Source organism: Myotis daubentonii, chromosome 8 (assembly GCF_963259705.1).
Source record: "Myotis daubentonii chromosome 8, mMyoDau2.1, whole genome shotgun sequence".
Taxonomy (NCBI): Eukaryota; Metazoa; Chordata; class Mammalia; order Chiroptera; family Vespertilionidae; genus Myotis; species Myotis daubentonii.
The window spans coordinates 50,013,312-50,038,332 of NC_081847.1; the positions used below are offsets into that span (position 1 = coordinate 50,013,312).

The 25,021-nt window shown below is 38.1% G+C and overlaps 1 protein-coding gene across 2 annotated transcripts in view; it reads left to right on the forward strand.

Moving 5' to 3' along the window:
• Positions 1–25,021, forward strand: part of DOK6 (docking protein 6) — a 247,369-nt gene that overhangs the window by 165,370 nt on the left and 56,978 nt on the right. For both annotated transcript variants that reach the window (XM_059706350.1, XM_059706349.1), the window contains exon 6: positions 19,459–19,597. In XM_059706350.1, coding sequence (XP_059562333.1) covers positions 19,459–19,597 — 139 coding nt within the window. The remainder of the gene's footprint in view (positions 1–19,458; positions 19,598–25,021) is intronic.

Below are 25,021 nucleotides of genomic sequence, written 5' to 3' on the forward strand. Positions count from 1 at the left end.
CTTCCATGATCTACCCAGTCTTGTGGCCCAGCCCTCCCCAACACTCTTCTTATGAATCATACCACTTCTATCACAGCACTTATTTTCTTAGATTATTTTTATAGTTTCTTATTTCATTGTTGCCACCCTACTGATGAAGCCCTGGAATGCTGCTACTATTGTTTATTACTCTCTGTATCTTCAGTGTATGTACATATAAGTTAATTCTAGAATTAATGGATTTTCAAAGTTCTATGATATTTTAATTACAAAGAAATAAATCTTAACTTATATTACATTTATTTCTCAAAAGATATATGACTGTCTTTATTTTAGGCTAAAGATAACGTTTCAATGCTATAATTCACTAAGATGCCCTTCATCTCTGAGTCATTCTGTCAGCATTCTAATTCAAAGTACAGAATTTACAGTGTCAGGATCTTGGAGAAGGCAAACATAAATTGTCTCAGGAAGAAGATAATATGCATTTTAGGGATCACATTATTTCAATAAAAAGTTTATCACACAATAAAAAATAATCAGAACACAGCAAGATGAGACAGCATGAAGAACAACTAGATGAAACAGTGGACAATAATAATAAGCCCTGGAGTTATCATCTGCAGACTTTGAGATAAATGTGCCTACAACAATTAAAGAGATAACCAACAAGGTTTAGAATTTTGCCTAAACACTGAAAACTATTTTGAAAACAGAGCAGATGATAATATCAAATAGTGGTGTAAAACAGCAAAAATTATTGTTATATTAGTAGTGTTATTGATATTATGATCATCATTACCATCTCTGGAAATTCTCAGAGTTCATTGGGTTCTTGCTAATTCATTTCTCTCATGTGTTTGCAAGGCAGATGGAGGCTGGGATGGAACATTTCAGAGACTTCCTTGCTCACATGTCTGGAAGCTGACTTCATTCAGATCTAGGTCTCCACTGGGTAGTAAGCTGGACACTTAGACGTAGCCTCCTTAAGGCCTATGCTTCCCAAGGCATGATGATTGACTTCCAAGAGCAAATATCTCAACAAAGATGGAGTCAAGTAGAAGCCAGCTTTTTGAGCTAAAACTGGAGGTCATACATATCACTTGTGTTCCATCCTGTTCACTAGAAGTAAATCACTAAGACAAGCCCAGATTCAATGGAAGTGGAGTAAGACTCCTTTTTTTGATAGAAATAATGTCAAAAAATTGCAGGTTCAAACAACATAAAACACCAAACATTATGAATAAATTAAATTACAGATTAGACATAGCTGAAGAAATAGTTGATTAATTGGGAAAAAAGCTCAGGAGGAAATATCCAGGAAAAAAATAATACACAAAAGTCTGAAGGAGAACATGAGAAACACGGAGAGTTCTTATGTATAATTGGAGTGCTAGAAGAGAAGAGTAAAAAATGAACAATGAGCCAATAAGATATAATGGCTGAGAATTTTCAAAAATAATAAAAGACATCATACCATAGAGTGAAGAATTTCTACTAAATATAAGATGGCTAAATAAAAAATGAACTTACAAAGAAACATTTTATTTCAAAAGCTACAATGTAACATAGCTAATAGCTTTACAGGTTATGAAAGCCAGGAAAAAAAATGGAATAAAACCTATGAGATACTAAAAGAAAATAACTGTCTACTAAAAATTCTAATCTTAGTAAAAATATCTTCAAGAATAAATGCAAAATAAAAATGTTTTATAATAGAAATGTTTTACAAACCAAAGCAGATAGAAGACCTTCAAGAAAGGAAATATAGGTGTACTAAAATATATATTTCATGCAAAAGAAAACTGTTCCCAGAATAAAGATGAAAAGAGTGAATACCTGAAACTTAAAAAGCTGATTCTGACAGTTATATGGAAGTGAATTAGAAAAACCCCTATAATTTAGCCAGTTCATTCTTGAAGAATAAGCTGAGAGGACATCCCCTTCCAGGGTAGCTTTAGCACAAGAATAGATCTTTGGCCATTAGAAGAAACATAGAAAGAAACTTTTAAATAGCTGTTTGTTTTACAGTTAAGTTGGTACTCTAGAACCTTGGGGAATAGCCAGTTGACTTACACCATTTTTAGAAAATGATGTAAGTCAACTGGATAACCCTAGGGAATACAGAATAACTTGATACAACCCCAAAATTTATTATTTTTAGACATTAAGATGTTCTGAATCCTATTTTAGGATGCTGAAAGGTAGAGCACACTGAAAAGCATGATAATTCTAGTTTGTGTCTGTTAAAATATTTTACTATGATAATATTGGGTCAACTTTCAACTCTTTACCTGTATCTCCTAATTTCCTAACTGAAAGGAAACTTACTAGGTAATAAGATTAAGACAAGTGGTTAAGTCAGAAATGGTTCAATGTTTGCATTTCCCTTTTGGTTCTATGTTAATTCTAATGTTAAATGTGTTTGTTTAGGACAATGAACAAAGAGTCACTAAGCTGAAAATAGAAAATCTGAATACAAAGTTCAGACTCTCTAACCTAAGTTACTATTGGCCTAGAATATCAAAATTGATTTCCTGAAGGATAGTCAAGTGAGAGTTCACACGGTTGAAAGTCTTCCATCTATCTTTCAGCATAATTTACATGGACATAATATTTAACTCATTCATTTATTTCTTCATATAGTCATTTCACAGTTGTTGGATTCTGGCTTTTGAATGATAGTTAGCATGGTGATTATATGATCATGTTCCCTTAAAAGACTATTTTTTAAAATCAGAAGATTTATTGAAAGGCAGTTCATCGACAGAGATTATTTTAATCAAATGAGCATACTTCAAAAATCTAAAGAGGTGGAATAAGTAAATTCCTATATTAAGAACTAAATACAAGCAGAAAGGAGGGATTTTTCTGTAGTTCTTAGAAATGCCCTTACAGCTTGCTCATAAATGTATTTGTAGATTCAACCTTGACTTCCTTGTCATTTTTGTCCTTAATGTTGCTGGTGTTCACTAGCATAAAGACTGTACATAAATTCCAAAGCTTGCCTTCATCAGGTCATAAATAAGAAGAGCCTATACTCACATACTTAGGATATAATACAAATTTCTAGATTAAAATGTTCTCTCCTGTGTTCTTGACAGATCTCTTCAATAAGTGATAGAGAATATTACCTAAAGTCCTTCTCTGAAAGGTCTTTTCTCCAACAAGCAGATCCACTTCTGGCACATGCAGGCCCACAAAACATATCTGCTTAATTATTTCAAGATGTTCATAGCTTAAGCCAATTATTCACTCAGAGAGTGTGATTTATTTTCTGGCTTATCTCCTCTTCTAATGGGAGGACCTTGATGACATACTCACCTGAAGTTCCAAGGTAGCTACCTATACATCGGGCTAGACTGAAAATAAACATAATCATAAAGTTTTTCATAAAAATACGTTTATGACAATATAAATTCTAAGACTATGAAAATAATGCTTTGGTTATCTAAAAGAATAAGTCTAATTTACTTTCTCCAGTCACATTGGGCAGCTGCATGCGGCACACACTCAGGTGTATTCTCCAACTGCAACAAGCATCTTCATCTCTCTACCTTGACACTCGTCATCCATCAAAAAATGCTAATTATATTAGTTCTTTCCCGAGCCAGCTCCCTTGGAAGGAATTTTTAAAATGCAGTGGAAGCATTGTTATGAAATTATTTAGAGTATGTATTTCATACATTTATGAGAACAAAAACAGAGAATATAAGCATTAAAGAATTATTTTTCTTACAGCTACAAAAGACAAACTAAAAATGTATGAATAAATAAAAAGTAAACACCTTTTTCTTAACATGAATGAAGTTAAAGAATCATTATAAGCTTATTCTCTTTAGTGACAACTATGGATATACTGAGTAAAACCTGTTTGACGTCTTTAAACAAAGAGGCTCAATTATGAGGGAATTTTTAAACTACAAAGGGTCAGTTCAAGGTGCTTGTGAATTTGGAATATTATGGTAAATTTGGAGGAGTCAAAAGCTCTCTAAAAGATATGGCATTGTTTCATCCCTCTTTTCAATGAAGATCTTAATTCTATGTTATGAAATAAAATTACATGTTATGGTCTATGTGTCAGTTGAATAACTGAGTTTTGGTATTCTTAGTATGTTCTTCAGGGAAGAAAATTATACTTTATACTATTTACACCTCAGAACTTTTGGTGTATTTTCCAATAAAAGAGGGTATTTTCCAACTAAGTTATTATTTTTATCTCCTAATGAGTGCCTTCCAACAGCCTAGCAACTTCTCATTGATGTAGACATCAGCATGGGACACACACCCGCTGTCTCAGCCTGGACACACTTTTCCTTTGATCTAAAGATAGGAAAATATTAGCAACCAAGCTTTAGAGACAGCCACCATGTTTTCTCCCACAAAAGCCCATCTCCTTGGCACCTCTCTCAGTGATTTATATGGACTGCACCAGCATGATATCTCAAATGTACCAAACATCCAATTTAAAAAATGCAGCTTTTCAATTTTTCAGCCTAGTCATTATTGCAATTTTCTGGAGAAACCCTTAAGGACTACATACTGTAAGTTCATTCTCCCTAGGTAGTCATGGCTCAGGATAGAAAAGTTGAATAACACTTATTGTCATATTCTGTTTGTTTTAGCCATTGGCTAACCTTCCTGTGCCAAATACAAGAGTATATGGCATTAGCTTCCATCTAGATATACTCTTTGACCTAGTTGGGGAGTCTTCTAAGTCAAGGTCTTGATGTGTTTGAATTCTGAGCTATCTCTCTTAAGACTATAACCCATAAAACTTATTTCTTTCAACCCTCTAATTCCTCTTTTTTTGTTCTTATTATGTAATCTTTTCCACTTGTGATTTTAACTAATATGCAACACCCAAATTCATCTGCTGACATATATGGCCAACATGCCTATGGAAACACACATGTTAAAAAAAAAACGTTCCCCTATTTCACTTCCAATGCTCAGGCATTGTGCTCTGAGGAAAATTGCTCTGGCTGCTCTGTACACAACAGAAAGCATGTCTTTCTGAGACCTTCCAGGAGCACCTTTTTCTTCCATCATAGAATATAGATACTAATAATGTGTGATACAATAATGTATAATATTTAAAAATAATTGTGTTTTTATATTTGCAAAGAATGGTTCCATCAGGCTATCTCTTGCTGTTTTAACAAGTCACCCAAACTTTATTGGCTCTAGTAACCATTTCTATTCATCTTAGGTCATCAGTTCTGCTCAACTGGGCAAGTTTCCACTAATCTTGGCCAGAGATTGGTGATCTGATAAGGTGTCTCCTACTGGTGCAGTGGCTGGCTCAGTGACAAGTTGAGCATGACTGGGACATGTGTCTTGTCATCCTGCAGACTACCTGGGTTTGCTCACACGGTGGCAGGGAGCCCAAGTGCACAGGCACTTTGTAAATTGCTGATCAAGACTCATTTATTATTTCCCTGTGGCCAAAGCAAGTATCAAGGCTGGCACAGAATCAAAAGATGGAGAAAATTTGCCACCTTTGATTGGAGGAGCACCAAAGGCATGATTACAAGGGCATGAATGCAGGATGAGAAAGAGTTTGTGACCATTTTTGCCTTCCATTATTCCATCATGAATAGAGGGTGAGTTTTGACGTAGGTACATAATACGCGCCAAGTATTTTTGTCATTATTATACTATTAGCACCATCATACTATTGCTCATCATAGCAACCTTCTGAGATATGCTAGACAGATTTTTTTTTTATCAATGAGAAAAGTGAGACACAGAGAGATTAAATAACGTTGTAAATTAAGTTTAGGATCAGCAATAAAGAAATGACTTACTCAAAGAATCTGTGGAGAATTCAGTATAGGAACTATTTAAAAATGTGCTGGCATGATTAAGGAAGAATTGTGGGGTGATGAAGTACCCTGAGACTAACAACAGAGAGAAACTTTTACCCACTCCTGGCCTGAGGGAACAAGGAACCAGAACTCAGAGAACATTGGATCCTTGGAAGAAGAAAGACTGCCAATAAATACCAGAATGCTGAGCCCTGAAGGACAGGGTGGGAAAATACCTCCTCTGCTCCCTCCAGCTCCCCTGTCTGCTGTTAGTGCCCCCCTCTGGCCAAACTGGAAGGCAAGCAAGCCTGAGCCTGCAGAAGTCAGTTTCCCAGGCACAATGCCAGACAGACAGAAGCACAATGCCAAACAGACAAGACAGAAAAGGACAGAGAATCACCAGGGTACAGAGAGCAATTGATACATTCAGAGTCCCCATAAGTCATTAGTAACACATCTGGCAAAGGACTTCTCTCCATAGAGCCTAAATCCAGGCTCTTTTTTCCCACTAGAAGATTTAAATGGTAAACTATTCAATTATTTTCTTCAACATGGGTTTACATTAACAGCCACATACATCTTAACTTCTAAAGTTCAATTCATTCACATTTATGTCCATTTAAAATATTAATAACCAATATTTCACACCCAAGTCTAAAATGACAACATGGTATTCTGAGGAAATGTATATCATCACTCTATTTACTAGTAAAACTGCTTCAACATGAACCCCACAATTACATAGAAACCCTAAAGATAGAAGAAATTCTCACTAAAAGAAATTTTCTTGCTCTTATGGTCCAAGGTAAATTGCCATGTTTTAAATAGAATCCCCGAGAAAAATACATCAAGTCACCCAAATCCACAATCAGAAAGTAAGCCTTTCCATTTATTCTAATCCTGACCATCCATAAATATGTTTGCATACAGCATTTCTATTAAGTATGCAGAAAGCTGACAATAGCTCTAATGATGGGTTATTTTGCCTGCCATTCTAACTACATTATCTCCGTGCTCGGCTGCACTAAATGTAATGAAAGTTGGGAAGAGGGAACACAGCCCGGCTCCTGAGAGCATAAACGAATTTCCAAAGAGGCACCAAGACTAGAGCTGTACAATCAAAACCTCCCACTGCAGAAGAAGCAGGTTGGAAATGACCTTTACGTGAGCTCGTGAAATAGCAAAGTGTGTTCTGCTCCCTTTGCAAATACTCTCTGTGCTGGTGGAGGCAGGGGCAGCTGGCTGTCCCCCATGGAAAGCTGCCACTTTAGCAGGGGACGCAGTTTTTCACAGGCAGATTCTCGAACAAGGACAATTGCGTGTGACAGAGCACATGCCAGGGTGTGACTGGGCCCGCCAGAAACCTTGGGGGTCACAGTTTGAGAACAGGAATTGCCATCTCCAAACTTAGAAAATGCCATATCATCAGGGATTGTCACAGAGACCTGTGAGATTCAAAAGTGCAGCCAGAAGACCTTTGCCAAGGAGGATGTTTTAGCTCTGCAGACACAGCAGTAGTGCTCTGGAGAGTAATATCTTGTCACTGTGCTTGACAGTTTTCAAAATGCTTTTACATTGAGCCTCATGGCAACCCTCTCAGGTGTGAACAGCAAATGGGTGTGCAGCTAAGTGGCCGAGACTTGGCGGTCGGGTGACTTTTCCAAGGCATCCAAGCTGAGCCCACGCCTTTTGTTCCCCGTCACTATGTTCTCCCAGGATGCTCCGTGCCTTTCCAGGGCATCATCTAAATCCTTCTGCTTTTCCAACTGCAGCCTGTGTCCCACAGATCCGTGCAGTCCCTTCACCTGGTCTCAAAACCTTTACCACTTCCGTCGGCATCGATCCTTTTTTGCAATGAGATCTGCTTTTCAGTTTTCTCTTGTTTTCTATCTTCTTCCCTTCAATCTGTAGGAACATCTAATGGAAATAGCAAGAGAAAAAATCGTAGGGAATTGAAATGAGGATTCATTCCCTGGGTGAAAAAATAGGATGAATTATATAAACAGAAGATAACTTTACAGCTCAAGCATTTAGAATTGTGGACCACAGAGCAATTCAAAACCTTATATAATTGAGATTCTCTAACATCCTTCTGTGCGATAAGAGGGATGACATCATGGAGATATTATTTAGCAGCAAATGATCGTTTATTCCTGGGACGATAACATTTAAAATGAGCACCTCGTGCAGCTTGAACAAGTAACGTGCTGAAAGGAGCGTTTCTCACTGAGATTGCTTCTATCCATGATAGGTATTTACAATATGCAGCCAAGGGCTTTGACCATTAAGAAAAAGAAAATAAAATGTATACCACTTGAATTTCCATTAGGTCTCAAGGGTAAAAGCATAAATTTCTCTCAACTACTTTCCTTTGGCATTTTTATTTCATTCTTTACAGCAGTTGGTGCTGGGCTGAGAACAGTGGAAAAGTCCCACCTCTTTCTGCGCCCACATTTCGTCTTGAGACCGGGAGGGGCTGACGGGCAGCCAGCGCACCTGTGGTCCCCATCTCTGCCTGGCCACTCCGGGAGGAATCTGGGAGCCCAGACGAGTCCAGTTGTTAAATTAGCACATGAAGCGCCTTAACCAGGCCTTGTCAAAAGTATAAGGGAAGTCAAGTTGGCATTGTCTGTTACTTAGGAGTTTCTGTGTGTGCTCCTTTCCTCCTCCTGACCCACCATAAAACCAGTAGCTTCCGGCAGCCCCCTGACTGCAAAACTAACCAACACTGTAATGCTTTTCACATCTAAAAACATGGATGGCCTGCCTCCAAAAAGCGAAACTCTACTTCTATAAATACTTCTCAGTGACATAAGGCACTAATCCACTCCTACCACCAGCCCCTTCACTCTCTTGAAGGTGTTTGATTAACTGGAAATATGAAAGAAATTTATTTGGGTCCAGGTATAGAGATGTGGTGAATCGAAGGAGATGGTAGAGAGAATATAAACCACTCAGGAGAAGCTCTTGAACCTTACTCACTCAGGTAATTTTTCTAAACCATATCTATCACAGCCACGTACAGGTTGGAAATGTATGCAGCCATGTACAGGGCAAGCAAAGTGCCTGCCTACAGTGAATGAAAGACAAGTGTTTGTTGAATGAGTAAACAAGCTAATGAAAATCTGGTCCTGTGCAGAGGCTCGCTGTGGTCCTTAGTTCTCTCTACATTCAATGGAGCAAGCCCCAGGCTTGCTCTAAAAGTACTTGTTTCCAACTTAGACGTGCAGAAGGGTCACCTAGAATGTTGATTTAACACTAGGGGCCCAGTGCACAAATTTGTGCACCTTGAAAGGAACTGTGGGATGTGAGGCTGCAGTGGGCACAGGGGTGGGTCTTGGCATATCCTCCACAGCCCTGCTCGGCCTCTCACACCCTGTCCCCTGGTCCCATCTGCCGGCAGTCCCGCTCCCACAAGCTGACAACTCGGGGCCAGAGCCAGCAGTGGGTATGAGCGGGGCTGGCACTGTCAGTGGGTGTGAGTGGTGGCTACTGCCCCAATTGCCCCTCAGGAGCAGGGGGAGGTGAAAAAGCCCTCAGGGGTGTTCGGGGCTAGCAGCCACCACTCACACCTGCTGATAAAGCCAATGGATCAGGACCAGCGCTGGGCGCCAGCTGTGGGTGCATGCGTGGCTGGAGCTGGCAGCGGGTGCAAGTGGGGCCATTGCCAGCGGTGGTGCAAGAAGTAGTTGCTGGCCCTGATCACCCCTTAGGAGCAGGCAGAGGTAGAGAAGCCCTGAGGGTTGATCAGGGCCGGCAGCTGCTGCTCGCACCCGCTGACAGTGCTGAGCAACTGGGCCAGCACCAGGCACCAGCAGTGGGTGTGAGTGCTGGCGGGACCGTGGTATGTGGGAGCAAAGAATTTTCAGTAACCACCAGAGGCTCTCACTGATGACAGCAACCAGCGCCCCGCAGTGGTCTGGCACTCCCACTCACCTGCTCCACCATCCCACTGTGGCCGATGCCCGCCATGTTCCACACTCTGCCGCCTGCTGCCAATGCTCACCATGTTTTGTGCTCACCCCCAGGTGGTCAACATACATCATAGCGACTGGTTGTTTGGTTGTTCGATTGTTCAGTTATTCTGCCGTTTGGTCTATTTGCATATTAGGGTTTTATATATAGAGATATGGGATCAGTCTCCATTATCTGCAATCTTATGGAATCAAACTATATGAAACAAAGTATACCTGGCCTCAGACAAAATGGAACAGAGAACTAAAAATTCAGGAAGAGGCTACACACCCCTGCCAAGATCTGTGCACCTTTCTGCATCTCTCCTTTCACAACTTATGTCTAAAACACACACACACACACACACACACACACACACACACACACACACACCGTGACTCATAGCTTCCGTCATTGATCAGGAAGAATTTGATTGTCTCACCGACCAGAAGCATAAGTTATCAGGGAAATGCTCTCTGTGCACTCAGCCAAGACTGTGGACAGCATGAGCAAGGAGAGATAACATCTAGAATATTCTCTGATGATGGAACTCTGAAAACAATTTTTAGATTCTAAAGTTGATTGTTTCCTCTGCTTGTCTGACCATTGCTCCCTCCTTCTGGCTCCTGGAACTTTTTCTGTCCTCAGGTATAGCTAACTTGTTCACTGAGAGATTCTCCTGTTTGAATAATCATTTTCTCAACTCAATCTGTGTTGACTTTTATCACCATTTGACTCCGACCTTTCCTAAGCACCTTTTTTTTTAAATTTCTCTTTATTTGCTGCTGCTCTCTCTCACCATGTTTCTCCAGTTTCTTACCAAGCATTAACCCCATCCGAGCAATCATTCTGAATGTATTGACTCAGACTCTCCTAATTCTCATTGTGAATGGTCACAGCCACATAAGATTCTGGTGCTCAAATATGCCAGCCCTGTGCCCCTTTCTTCAATGGGACTCCTCTGAAATGGCTGAAATCTAGGTCATTGGGGCTTGTTCTGGTACCTGCCATCCTCTATGCTCAACATCTAAGAATACATTTTTGGTTTTGGCTCTCTCTGTGGTTTCCTGACAATGACAAGAGGCCCTTTAATAATCATACCATTCAAAATAGAATGCATTCAGTTCATTCCTTACCCTTAAGGGATTGTTGAGTCCAGGGATGATATGGTGGAGGAATTGGAAAGATGTGGAGAGGAAGAGTTTAGTTGGTTGGTTAGTTGGTTGATATAATTTGTAGTTGTCATCCGTGACAGAGAAATTCCAGGAGAAACTTAGCCTTCCTGGAAGTAGAATTCCCATAAGAAATACAAATTCAATTCTAAAATGCCTTAAAAACCATCATATATCATTAATGGCCATCTTCGTAGGAGGAGTCATGAAGGAGGGAGGATTAACTACACAACTCCTAGTAAGCAAAGTATCTTAGTGGCTTAGTCTCCCAATTTCCCATACTTATTCTTTTAAGCTTTTCAGTATATAATGCCCCCCAGCTATCTGGTGGTCTACTGTGACTTTTGCAGGATCCTGGATGGAAATCCCCCCTTCAGTCTCAAATAGCAGCATCCCCCTTGGTGGACTGAGCAGTCTAACCTCCACAGGTTATTCTAATTTTTCTTTTCATCCCCACCCACCTCTGCCTTCAGGGGATAAGAGCCTGACTGGGAAGAAGTTATGCAAAAATAAGGTGATGAGATGCTTGAAGTGCTATCATACATGTCTATACCGTATTTACCAGGGAAAACGGAAATGATTGGTTAATTTTAAGTTAGAATACATCAGTATGGACCTTGATGAGCTAAGAATGTCAGATATCAAGGGATGATATAAAATAATTGATACTTTTATTTATGATGGGGAAGTACTGATTCCATTTCTTAGCTTCTACTTTAAGATGATTCAAAGGAACTGTTTGCCATAGTTTCATTTTATATTATTTTAAAGGATGCAATTTAAAATGTTAAATGAAGTTTTAAAATTAAGGTTTAAATTTACTAATCTGGAATGATGACATTTGATGATATTAAAAAAAATCTAGGTAATTGAATTTGAGATTCTTTAATTTCTAAAATTTAAGTAGATTTATTTTTTCCATCATGGCACTGTTTTAATTTCTGTTTCAAACAAATGAAGAAGCTGTAACTTAAACACATGCTCACATCTTTTCTAATACAAATCAGTATTTGCCCTCAGTATCTTAGACTGATTTGTGTTGTACCATTTTACAGGGTGGCCTGTTTTGACAATGGCAACAAAAGACTAAAAGTTGTATCCTGAGTGACCTATCAACTAAGAACCTCTACAGAAAATTTTAACACAATGAGGGTAACCAATTCAATAGTTCTTAATATCTAAAGTGTAAAATTTTGTTATATATTTTATATAACCATCTATTCATTTAATGAATTTTCATTTATTGATTGATTTTTAGAGAGGGTATTGGGACAACACTCTAACCAACTGAGGTACCCAGCCAGGGCTCATTTAGTGAATTTTAAAATGAGAATCCTATGTAATAAAATCCTAATATGCTAAGTGTCCGACTTCATTTGACCGTTTGACCAGTCGCTATGACGCACACTGACCATCGGCACAGTCGCTCCAACTCGTAGGTTAGCTTGCTGCTGGGATCTGGCCAATTGGGACTGGGCGAGACAGGCCAGACACGCTCTCCCAGGCCCCAATCATGCACCAGTGGGGCCCCTCGTCCTGGCTTGTACCCTCTTGCCATCCGGGACCCCCCAGGGGATGTCAGAGAGCTGGTTTTGGCCTGATCCCCACAGGCCAGGCCAAGGGACCCCACCAGTGCACAAGTCTGTGCACCAAGCCTCTAGTATATATATAAAATAAGAGCATATGCAATTCATAAATTAATGTTTATTTCCTATATTTTAAATATTATTATTAAAAAGTTTTCTTTAGCCCAGGCCAGTTTGGCTCAGTGGATAGAGTGTCAGCCTACAGACCAAAGGGTCTCAGGTTCGATTTTAGTCAAGGGAATGTACCTCAGTTACAAACTCCTCCCTGGCTCAGGCCCTGGCCCCGCCCCTGGTCGAAGCTCATGCACGAGGCAACCAATCAATGTGTTTTTCTCACATTGATATATCTCTCTGTCTTTCCCTCTCTCTTCCACTCTTTCTAAAAATCAATGGAAAAATATCTTCGGGTGAGGATTTAAAAATAAAAAAGTTCTTAGAGGCTAATACAGTGCCTGACATGTGGTAGGTGCCCCCCAAAAAGTTAAATAATGAATACAACTTAAGAAGAAAAGGCAAGTCTTAATTAAGGCAAAATCAAGTACAGTCTTAAGTTTCTTTCCTTTTTGGCTATAATTTAAATACTTTCTTCATGGTTACTTAGGCACTGAAAGTATCTTTTACATAATTAAAAAGTACCTTAATTAACTATATTGAATGCAAAAAGAGAATGAAAATGTAATTTTTAAACCCTGATTACATGCTCTTTTGCTCTGAGGGAATATAATGATCTCATTTTTAGGTTTTCCTCAAAATGGTGAAGAGAAGCATAACTCTTCTAATTCAGTGACTAAATATCAGTAACATGCATATTAAGCTGTAAAAATTGTCCAACCATACTTGGCAGTCAAATTCACTTTAAAAGCAAAGTCTAATTTCTAAACGATAGAAATTAAATTTTTGCTTGACTTGCTTGTTATTCATTTTTCCCCAGAAAAAGAGGTTTGAGTGCATATTGGCAACTATTTCATATGACAGACATAGTGTGCCTCTCTCACACAGTTTTAGAATGGAACAAGGGTACATCAGCTGAATACAAAAGAATGCATCAGTTCTGTTTTCCTTTTGATTGTTTGGTGCACTCTATTTAGAAGCATACATTAACACCATGGGATCATACTTTAAAAAATGTTTCTCTCTTTTACATTGCATTTTACTTTCTTTTTTGCTATCAGGAATTACAAAATCAATACCTATCAAGTAGGTATTGATCATATTGATAAATTTCAAGTCATTTCAATGAACAGACATGGAATGCATTGCATGCTTTTTGTGATTGACACTTGGGGGTTAAGGATATTAAACCCCTAATTCTTAAGGAGTAGCTAATATTTTTACAATAAACTACTGGGAGAAATGTATACAAGAGGAATATAAAATAAGCTATAAACCTTTAAAATTTTTTCACTAAACCTTCATAAACATATATTGTAACAGAATAATAATAATAGTGGTAATAATTTCTGATCATGTATTGAGGTAATTAAATAGCAACTAACGTATATGACTTAACTTTCATCTTCACATGGTGGATTTTTAAATTTTCAAATTTTGAGGCAGAAAGGAAGATATATGGAGAGCTTCTTATATGTATATCTTTTCAAAGATTCACAAAAGCCAAAACTTCAGACTGTTTCAGGGAGACACAATAGGCTTCTTCATGGAGTTGAAAAAGAAAATTTGAAAGTAAGAAAATGTAAGTGGAATAGAATAAAATAAAAACTTTGAAAATATCTGAAAAGATGGAGCTATTTTAATTAATGTGATTGTGATCTGGCCATCCTTGAGTGCACAGTGGAGAAATTGTAAAAATGTAAAACACATTTCTACCTTACAGATGATTTAGGTCAACTCTTTTGTCAAAAAATTCATTTTATAGAGGATCAAAAATGGCATTTCACAAGTTAATTTGCATCAGAGCCTGGAATAAAATAAAGATCTCAGGCTTGGCTCAGGTTTCTCATCTTGTCTGAGGGAAAGCATTGTAGCCCTAAGGCACCAACAGTGAAATCAAGCAAGGACAGTCACCATCTGCATTAAATGTTTGGGGCCATACAGTCAGGAGGCAGAGGGTGGCAGATGTTCTACACCTTCCTCCTTACAAAGCGCATAACATGAGTTTGGGAGCACAGAGAGGGTTTGCTTCCAATTCTACAGTTTGATTGATTGATTGATTGATTCGTTGATTGATTAACTTGCTATGCATTTTACTAGTGCATCCATTGATGTATGTCTTAGAAACCTGATTTGCCAGGAAAGAAACCCAGGCAAAGAGGGAGGCAGGCTTCAAAATGTTTTATCCAAAGCCCTGTCCAGAGTGCACTCTCTCTCGCTCTCTCCACTATAAAAAAATTTCATAATTAAAGAATAATGCATGCTTTAGCTTAGGGATAATAACCTTATCCTCCAAAATTATGTGGGTATGTGGGTAGGTTCAGATCACAGCTCAGCCACTTAAATGTTAATGACCTTGGGCAAATTCCTTAACCTCCTTAAGATGACACTGTTTCTGGAAAATGGGAAGCAGTGAGAGCTTTCCAGGGCACTGAGAGGCTCAGTGAGGTAATTCACATAAACAGGCATTTGCAACAAAGAAAATAAAGATTTATTTTTAGGAAGTGGCCCACACCTGGAAACAGGTGAGGTAATGCTCAAAACCCTGGCTCCCATGGCTTCCAGAGGATGAGTTATAGTGGGTGTGGATGTTGGGGGGGGTGAGGAGGAGGATCATTTTCAAGGCTGACTAAGGGAGTTAGGGTCAAGGTTAGGGACATGTTCTCTGATTGGTTGGCTATAGGAAAGGAAGTAGTCAATCATTGCATCTGGTCCTGATGCCAGCCATGGCCTGGTTTCGTCCGGTTTTGCCACTTTTCTGGGCCTGAAGCTGAAACACATCTGAGGCCTAGGTGTTGTCTCTAGCTTGACCGAAACTGTCTGGGGTCAACAGACCCGAAACTTTGTTCCTAACATTATCTGATTCGGGTCAGAACCTCATTGTCCTGAGGGCCTAATGATTAAGGTCGTGCGAGGGAGAAGGAAGTGGGTGAGTCAGGGTGCTGGGTGAGGCTAGTTGGAATCAAAAGGAAAGAAGGAGAAAAGGTCAGATTGAAGAAGCGAAGGTTCTTTGCAACTGCACATTTTGCTTTCAGTTGGTTGCCATGGATCAGAATCTGACTCACCAGAGCTCTTCTGGAGAAACTTCAGCCTTTCATAGCTGCTTTAAAAAATAGTAAACTGCTAGTATCGTTAAATGACGATAAAGATTAAACTGTTAACAGAATAAAAGAGCTAATTGGTTTTAACTGCTCTCCATAAAAACTGTGCTTTTAAGAATTTCATTACTTTCTATAATTAAACATTAAATTTTAAATACTGAATAGCAACACCACTCGGTTTTCAGGAAAGCGCTCCTGTTCCACTCCATTGCTAAGGGTTTAAAATGTCTGTGTGCATGGGGATCAATATTTGGATATATATTTGCCTAACATTTAATGAGAATGAATCTAAACAGCTGTGAAGATGGACAAAATCGCCAAAGATCTTCAAATTCATCTATAGCCAGAGTTTACCTAAAGACCCTCAAAGAATGATTTTAAAGTATCCACATTTACTTTTTAAAATTAAAGTGTTTCTTTAACTTTTGACTTGGTAAATTTCTTCTGTCATTTGGAAGAAAAACTGGAATTCTGAAGCCATACCTTCCTAAAGCGCTAAGTTGGAGTTGAGGCACAGTCCACAGAGGAGGGCAGTAGGGTAGCTGGTACACGGTTGGGGGTCTTGTGCAGTGAAATCATCCCCAGGACAACTATGACAACCGTGTGCAGTTCAGCTTCCTGTGAACACATACATTCACATGAACTCTACTGCTCCTTATTTATTAGAACATAATAGAGACAAGACAGACAATACTGTTATTTCAAGTGATTCTGGAAGTGAGTAGTAGGGAAAAATAAAGAAAGAGAGGTTACCCTCTTACATCCCAAGAGGAATGGAATTTGAAAAAGAGCTATTTTGGAGAAAACTAGGACATTTTTCAGACTCATATAAAAAATATATTGACCATCTACCACATGCTGGCTGTATTAGGTGGTGGGCTCCCCAAGATCACCCTCAGGTTCAATGATTCTCTAGAAAGATTCAGGAAATGTGATTACACTCACAGTTGTGATTGATGATAGTGAAAGATGGAGAGTAAAATTAGCACAGGGAAAAGGCAAAGGGATATGGACTAGGAAAGACCAGATCAAGTCTCCAGTGTCCCCTCCCAGTGCAGTTACATGGGCACACTTAATTCTCCCAGCAATGATGTGTGAAAACACATGGAAAAGGTTGTCAATCAAGCCTTGGTGTCCAACGTTCTACTGAGGGTCAGTCTTATAGGCAAGCAGTGTCCTCAAGATGGGCCTCAGCTACTCAGACTCCCCCAGAGCAAAACAGGCCTTCCCTGGAAGTCACATTATTAGGATAAACTTATTTGGTCACACTGGTGCAGCCTGGGCCAAGGCCTCCAGCACACAAAATGCTCTCATCAGGCCAAATATTCCAGAGGCTCAGAGGTTACAGTCTAGAAGTCAGCCGAGGAACCACCCAAACATGTGCAGGGTTTGAACAACCGAGGCCTGCTGAACTAGTCCTTCCCATTCCACTGTTACACACATTACATCATAAAAGAACCATCTGTGACAAAGTTCCGTTGCCCCATTTTATAGATAAGAGGTCAATGACTGACACTGCTGACAAAAGTCATAAATATGAGCCAATTTTACTGAAGAATTTTTTTTAAACTTTTTTTAATTTTTAATTTTTTTCAATTATAGTTTATATTCAATATTATTTTCTGGAGGATTTTGACTTCAGCTTGGCTTTAGGTACCTACATTGAAGAGTGAGCACTTCCACCTAAAATGTGTTTGCTTTATAATGCCAGCATGTTTGAGCTCCTTATTCTTGATCAAAGAATGAAGTTTACAGTCATTTTTATTTCAGAGGCTGGAAAAAAACCCTTCTGTAAGCTTTCAAGCTCTCTCACTGGGCAGAATGAAGTCCCCAGAAGTAGATATGTGCTAGACCAGCGGTTCTCAACCTGTGGGTCGCGACCCCTTTGGGGGTCAAACGACCCTTTCACAGTGGTCGCCTAAGACCATCGGAAAACACATATATAATTACATATTGTTTTTGTGATTAATCACTATGCTTTAATTATGTTCAATTTGTAACAATGAAATTGGGCGTCACCACAACATAAGGAACTGTATTAAAGGGTCGCGGCATTAGGAAGGTTAAGAACCACTGTGCTAGACTTTTGCATCTCAATGGCTGAGTATGAAATAATGATTTGTGTCTTCATTCACCCATTTCCGAAAGCTCATAATCAGTGTTTTTCAGATGACAGTGAACGAAACTCAACCTCAAACAAAACGTGCTCACTACTTATCACTGGTTTTCCTGCCCTTGCTGTTGGATTGCTTTGCTCTCTGAATCAACAAAGAAAGCTCATTAGTCTCACTTTGTGAAAACTCTTCATTTCCCACCCAGACTTTCCATTTCACGCTGTGTGAATTTTATTAAGATCTCTTTCGCAGAAGGTAAGAGCTGGCTCTATGGGGCCGGAAGGGATGGTAGTCACAGCCTCTGGAATGTCTGAAGCCTCCTGAGACCTTTCTTTTCTACTGAAAACTCCTTGGAGAATCATTGCAAAGAACCTGAAATCTTTTGATGCTGGAAGACATAGTTTGGCCTCATGAACATTTTGTGCAAAGTTGTTATAAACTGAAAACCAGCAGCACAGCAATCCAGAATGTCCAACATCTGAGTGGTAACATCATACTGATAGTTTTTCTCAAGGCCTTCAATTATTTTTAAAAGCTGGCCTAAAATAGCAACAAAATATTTTCCATTTTATAATTACTCTTTGTTAATTATATTTACCTATAGCCCTGTTGCCTAACAAATTGTCACTGGCTTTATTCCAATAAAAATTATGTTTTAAAAAGTTAGTTATAATTTAAAAATAAATTGTATTCTGATTTTCCTCTTAAATTTATGTAATAAGAATTTCTAATGTATTATATGCTCTTAGAACTGACATAGAAATAGCTGCCTAATGGTCAATCAGATAAAAATAGTATAATTAAGCCAACCATTTCTCTATAGTGGATAGTGAGATTAGTCCCATACTTTATGATGAAAATAGTAATAGCTAACATTTTTGAGCACTTAATATTTTGCATATCAAGTCTTTTAACTGTCCCAATCTTATGAGATGGGAACTATTGTTTTCCTTATGTTAGATGTGTGGAAAGGATGTACAGGCAAGTCATTCACCTTGCCCAAGGTCACCCTGGTAAGTGGCAGAGCTAAAATTCAAACCAAATAGAATAGAGCCTCCTTTATGCCAACTCGTTTCCTAGGCTATCCCAAGATTTACATAAGGATAACCCCGTCTAAATAAAAGCCTCAGCCTATGTATGCAAATTCATAAACTAAAATTTTATAGTCTTCTCATTGGTTCCACTGCATTGAATATGCAATTGCAGCTTTTTCTTAAGTTCTTTCCATTTCAAGAGCTATCAAGTCATAGGAGGTAGAGTTATGATATCACAAATGTGAAAATACTCTAAAAATAACTATTTGTTTTATTCTTTATGCATTGCAATAACCCAAATCACTTTTATTTGTTCCTTTACACTGTTGTGAACACTTCATCTAAAAATCCAAACATACATGGATTTTTGCCCAGAACTCTGTTCTGGAAAGATGTGTTGGTGGGTTGGCTGGTTGGTTTGGTTGAGGATGAATCTGCTTCACTGTCTCCTGTGAAAGTCAAGGGAGAACATTAGTAGAATTATTAATATGACTAAGGAATTAATATGACACAGGGCAAGGGTGTCTTTCACATGGAGAACTGTTATGCACTTGAACAGTTGAAGACCCATCTCTTTCCCTGTCTCTGTTCTCACAGAATGTGTGACACGGGGGAAGGACTATTCACTTTTCAAACAAGGGAAGGAGAAATGATCTATCAGAAGGTGCATTCTGCGACACTGGCCATAGCTGAGCAACATGAAAGATTAATGCTAGAAATGGAGCAGAAGGCCCGGGTAAGCCTCCTTTCTTGGTACCTGAACAGCTTGGAAATGAATGTCACTGAGGTCAGATGCACATCGTGTATATGTGGGTCCATCCATCTCTCCACTCCAGTGCCCACCCCACCCCGGCGCCAAGAGCTCACCCCAGTTGCTGAATCTCATCTAATTCCCTCTCCAGCTTATGAGAAGAGAAGTTATTTGAGGCCACTAACAGGGAGCCCTACATTCTGTATATTTACCTGTGTGTGACCTGTTGCTATGGTTACCCAAAAAAGGGGTGGAGTGTACAGAGAATGACATAAGAAGCAATGTCCTCTGCATATCTTCATATGCTACTGGACAATCAGATATTCAGACATAGGCCCAGGAAAATTAAGTAACTACCAGAAAGGATTCTACTTTTCTTTTTGTCTTTATCTTTGTCCTAGCACTTCTGAAACTTTTCTGTCCTTCACATGTATCTCAGAGTCAATAATAAAATGTTTGCAGAAGGAGCTCCTCTTGTTTACCGAATGAATGATTTGCCTGTTATCTGGCCTGAAACCCTGCTATCTACAGTTTCAGGGTCAAGCTAAGAAATGGTTTAGTCCAAAATCTGAAAGAGTAAATTTTACACATAGCTAGAAAAAAATTTATAAGCTTTATTACTGTCGTTTAAAAGCAAACAATGGAATGATTGTTTGCTACAAGCCTAAGAGGTGAATATTGTCTATGTCTTCAGGATTTATGGGGATGCATGAGATTTTACCTGTGAGAGGACAGGAGGACTTTTGGGACATGGGGGTGGGGGGAGTCTGGCTTTAAAAAAACAATGATTCCATGCCAATTTAAGACTACTGACTTCTCTATCTGGTATTACAGTAGGATTTTTCTTGCTTTTTTCATGTTCTTTTTTTAAAATTTTTTTAATCCTCACCTGAGAATATTTTTTTCCATTGATTTTTAGAGTGGAAAGGAGAGGGAGAGACAGAGAGAAACACGGATGTGAGAGAGACACAGTTGGTTGCCTGACTCATGCCCCCGACCAGGGCTGGGAGCCTGCAACCAAGGTACATGCCCTTGGCCAGAATCCAACCTGGGACCCTTAAGTCCACAGGCTGATGCTCTATCCACTGATCCAAACCGGCAAGGGCTAGTATTACAGTAGTTTTGATTTAAAAATGTCTCAATTACTTAACATTTTAAAGTATAACAAACTTTTCAATATAAAAAACAAAGAAGTCATTTAACAAATAATCTCATGCTATTCTTAATGCATTTTTAATTTTCTCCATACTGCATACATAATTTCATTTCTCTACCTAGAATACAGTGTAAATAGCTTTCCTAACACCCAAGGGTGACAACAGCCAGTCAGGCTTATCCAGACATTTGACCTCCATGGGGAGAATGAGTAGCTTGAACATTAGTAGGATTATTAATATGACTATGGAATTAATTGAATATGCATTAATAGGAGATTTAGTATGGCTTAGTCTTCTAGATTTAGGTTAAATTTAAATCATTGTAACAATTTTCTAATTAATATGACATTTTTCTAGTGGCTTAAATATATTATAAATATAACTGACAATTTTTAAATTATTTCAGAATCTTGCACATTCCTTATCAGCCTATATTTGTAATTCACTGGTGCTTATTGGCAACCAAAATTAGCAATTGTGATGTCACTTTCTATTAGTTAACAGTTATAGTTCTTCTTTACTTACACTTGTTTTGAGCAGGCAAAATGCTCCTAAGTCAAGTCATTTAAATTAAATGTTCATGAAGGAAATTCCAAGAGCTTTTTCATGCCACCATAATTATCTGCCATAAGGAGACCACTTAGTTAGTGTCCTGGGTCCCCAATCCCACCACTTACTGTGTGATCTGGGCAAGCTATTTAACCTCTAAATGTTTCATTTTCCTTTATCTGTAAAATGGGGATATAATGGTTCTACTTTTTTGGTTGTTATGAGGTATCTGTGCATATATATCACCATATATACAGGGTGGGCCAAAAGTAGGTTCCAGTTGTTCATATGGCACATAGTACAATAATTAATTAATAAACTCTGTTTCACGTACTCACAAGTGTAAGCCTACTTTTGCCCCACCGTGTGTGTGTGTGTGTGTGTGTGTGTGTGTGTGTGTGTGTGGTGTGTATGAACTTCTAAAAATAGTCTTGGCACATAGAATGTACCATAAAACATTCATTATTATGATGGCGATGGCAACCCATCTGTAGGAGTGATTTTGAATAATTATAAGATTTGAGAGCAAGTCTGGGGAGTGGAGCCAAGCAATTGCTGCTGAGGGGTCAGAGATGGTGGGCCACTCGCTAAGGTCTTGGGCGGTCTAAAGCTGGAGAGAAACGCCATGGATACAGGTGCTTGAAGGTGGAGGGGAAGTGGGGAAGGTGTCAAAATAGCAGCCTTGGTATGAATCAACAAAGAATCCAAATCTTTCTAGAAATCACAAATTCAAAGACTTTATCTTCTTGGTACATACATGGAATTGGAGCATTCAAAAATGATTGCACAAAATGATGCTTTTCTCTGAAGGCTCATATTAATATAGTTACTCCAGAGCTGATCCATTTTTCAGAGTAAGTTGAATTAATGATGCTCTTTGGAGGGCAAGTTATACAACTTGAAAACTACCCCAATTCCACAAATTCTAGGACCATTAAGCGAAGGTTTCCAGGTCTCCAAGACAGAAGTTTTTCTTTCAAGAAAATTTTCTTACACGCACAAATCTCTTCTAAAAAGAAATTCTAACAAGAATGAAATAGCAGTTAAATACCCTCTTCATATTCATGAAGCAATAACTCATCATTTGCTTATTTAAAATAAAATGAAGGTCTGTGTTATAAATTAGATAAAAGTATAACTCGGGAATTGGAAAAGCCCCAAAAAACCTATCTAGGGTATAAAAATGTTGCATTTCATTTATTATGTATCTATTGCAAAATAAGAAAATGACACTGTTCATTGGCCTTCCAGTTTTTAAAACCAGGACATGGAAGATTAATATTGATCAGATCAAAGATGTTTATATATTTTAATATGATTAAACAGATTTTACAAGATTAAATTACCAATGAGCTATATAAGCAATGAATGCCCCAAACATACTTGTTCAGTCAATTGAATGAAGCATTTATTTGCATCCTTTTTAAAAGTGATTCGGGAGTGTTACTGGCTTTATAAACTTGAATGAGAAATAATGTTTCAATAACTATTTCTTAACTATAAGAGAAAAAATTTAATATAATCTTTTCATATCATATGTAAAACCTTGTTTTCTTTTTGTTTATTACCTCCCTTCTGGAAGGACACATGAATAAACATATTTTGATATATCACTGTGATCTAAATTAGGCATTATTTCTATTCTTGGTTGAAGAATCTAATATCTAGGAAAGCAGTGTGAATAAACAGTACATTTGCACTGCAGAGTATTGAATAAAAAGAATCACTGACCCCAGCGTGGCTCAGTGGTTGAGCGTCAACCTATGAACCAGGAATTCATGGTTCAATTCCTGGTCAGGGCACATGCCTGGGTTGCAGGCTCAATCCCCAGTGTGGGCATGCAGAAGGCAGCCACTCAATGATTCTCTCTCATCATTGATATTTCTGTCTCTCTCTCCCTCTTCCTTTCTCTCTGAAATCAATAAAAATATTTTTTTAAAAAGAATCAGTTGGTAAGGCTTTTAAAAGTGTATATTTTGGTTTTCTTCACTGACAAAGATATTGAAAGAATTAATTTATATTAACTGACCCAAGAAGATTTTATACTTGACAATAAAACTTACCCAAGTGTTGACAACTACCAGTACATGATATACTTTCTGTCTAAATAGTTGCATGAACGGGGAAATACTATTATATTGCATCAATTCAAAAATGCACATTTTTTCACATTTGAACATCTCTCATGTTAATGTAAGTTACAGTTTAATTAGTTGCACTGTTCTTTCCTGTTGCTACCTCAGATAATGTCTTTCCATTGATGGCATCTTTAACTGCATAATACTTGTTATAAAATGTATTCTGAAGACATGAAATTATTATTCCCAACTATAGCTAAATAATATCTTTCAGTTCCTTTCAGGTATATCTATCATGACCATAAGCACCACATGCCCATTTTTAAATTTTGAGGAAGTGAGACAGCCTTCCAGAACAGACTCTGTCCTGGGAAGTTTGATTTCCCCAACAGTGGAAGCATTCTTCACACCCACATTTTACAGGAATCTCTATCACTTATGGAAAAAAAAAAAGTTTCCCACACTAACACTGTGAAGAGTCTGGAAGCATAACAGTCCGATGAGAGTGCACGGAAAAATTGTACCACATTATACAATCTCTTCTCTAGGTATTGTTCATAGACATTTAAGAAATTCTAGAAAAAGTTTAAATGTGTGATTTGTGATTGCAAGTGGTATGTAATATCTAACAAGTTGGAATAGCTGCTAATTCATTCTTCAAGATTCTATTCACGAATCTACTACTCAACATTATCAATTATTAATCATGAGACAGGAGCCTTCATTATTATTGACAATGACCAGTTCCCTGCTGGGAAATGCCAATCACATAATTGTGAAATTTCATTTTACTGATCGATAGACACTGATTATAATAAATCAACACAGGCTCAATTAGAACAAATTATTATAGTCGATAATTAAAGTGTGTCTGTGATCCTAATGAATCAGTTCACTTACTATTGCTCCCCTTTCAGAATACTAAAAAAATGTATTCCAAACAAATACAAAGAAAAATACCCATTTTTGCATAAATACACAACTGAGAGGGAAATAGTCAGAAGGCAGGGTGTAAGTTTTCTAATAGGTGATGCTGCAACATAATATAATAGTAAGGATTTTCTTTATATCATGTTCTTGTTCCTTAAGCTTGGCCAATGCATGGTTTAAAATAAACAATGATAACATTCATTTTTTTTTTCAAGTCAGATGAAAATAATAGTGCACAGTCTAGTTTTAAATAACACCTAACAGCTTCCATTAAATTATTGTATAAACTGCATTTCATTTGTTAGTCTGGTGCACACTCAGCAAAGTGTCTTCTAATTCATTTCCATTTATTTCAAATAAAATGAAAGATTAAACGTGAGATGTCCCCTATTGAAAATTAAGTCCAGTCTGTGAGAAACCAATTGCCCATAAACCTTCAAACTTCAGAGGATGGTTTGCATGAATCCAAACAGTGCCAAGCTCGGCTGGCTAAAGGTCTCTGGGGGATTCTATTCTATACAGTTTCAGGTTTCATGAGCTTTTTTCCAAGAACAGAGAAAATTACATGTTCTTGACCTGTATTCAGCATTTCCTCACTAAGCAGCTCCACATTTTGTTCTTATACTGACATACATTTAACACATCACATAGCCTGTTTCCTAACCACTTGTATTTCCGTAGTGTTTCTAATTTAC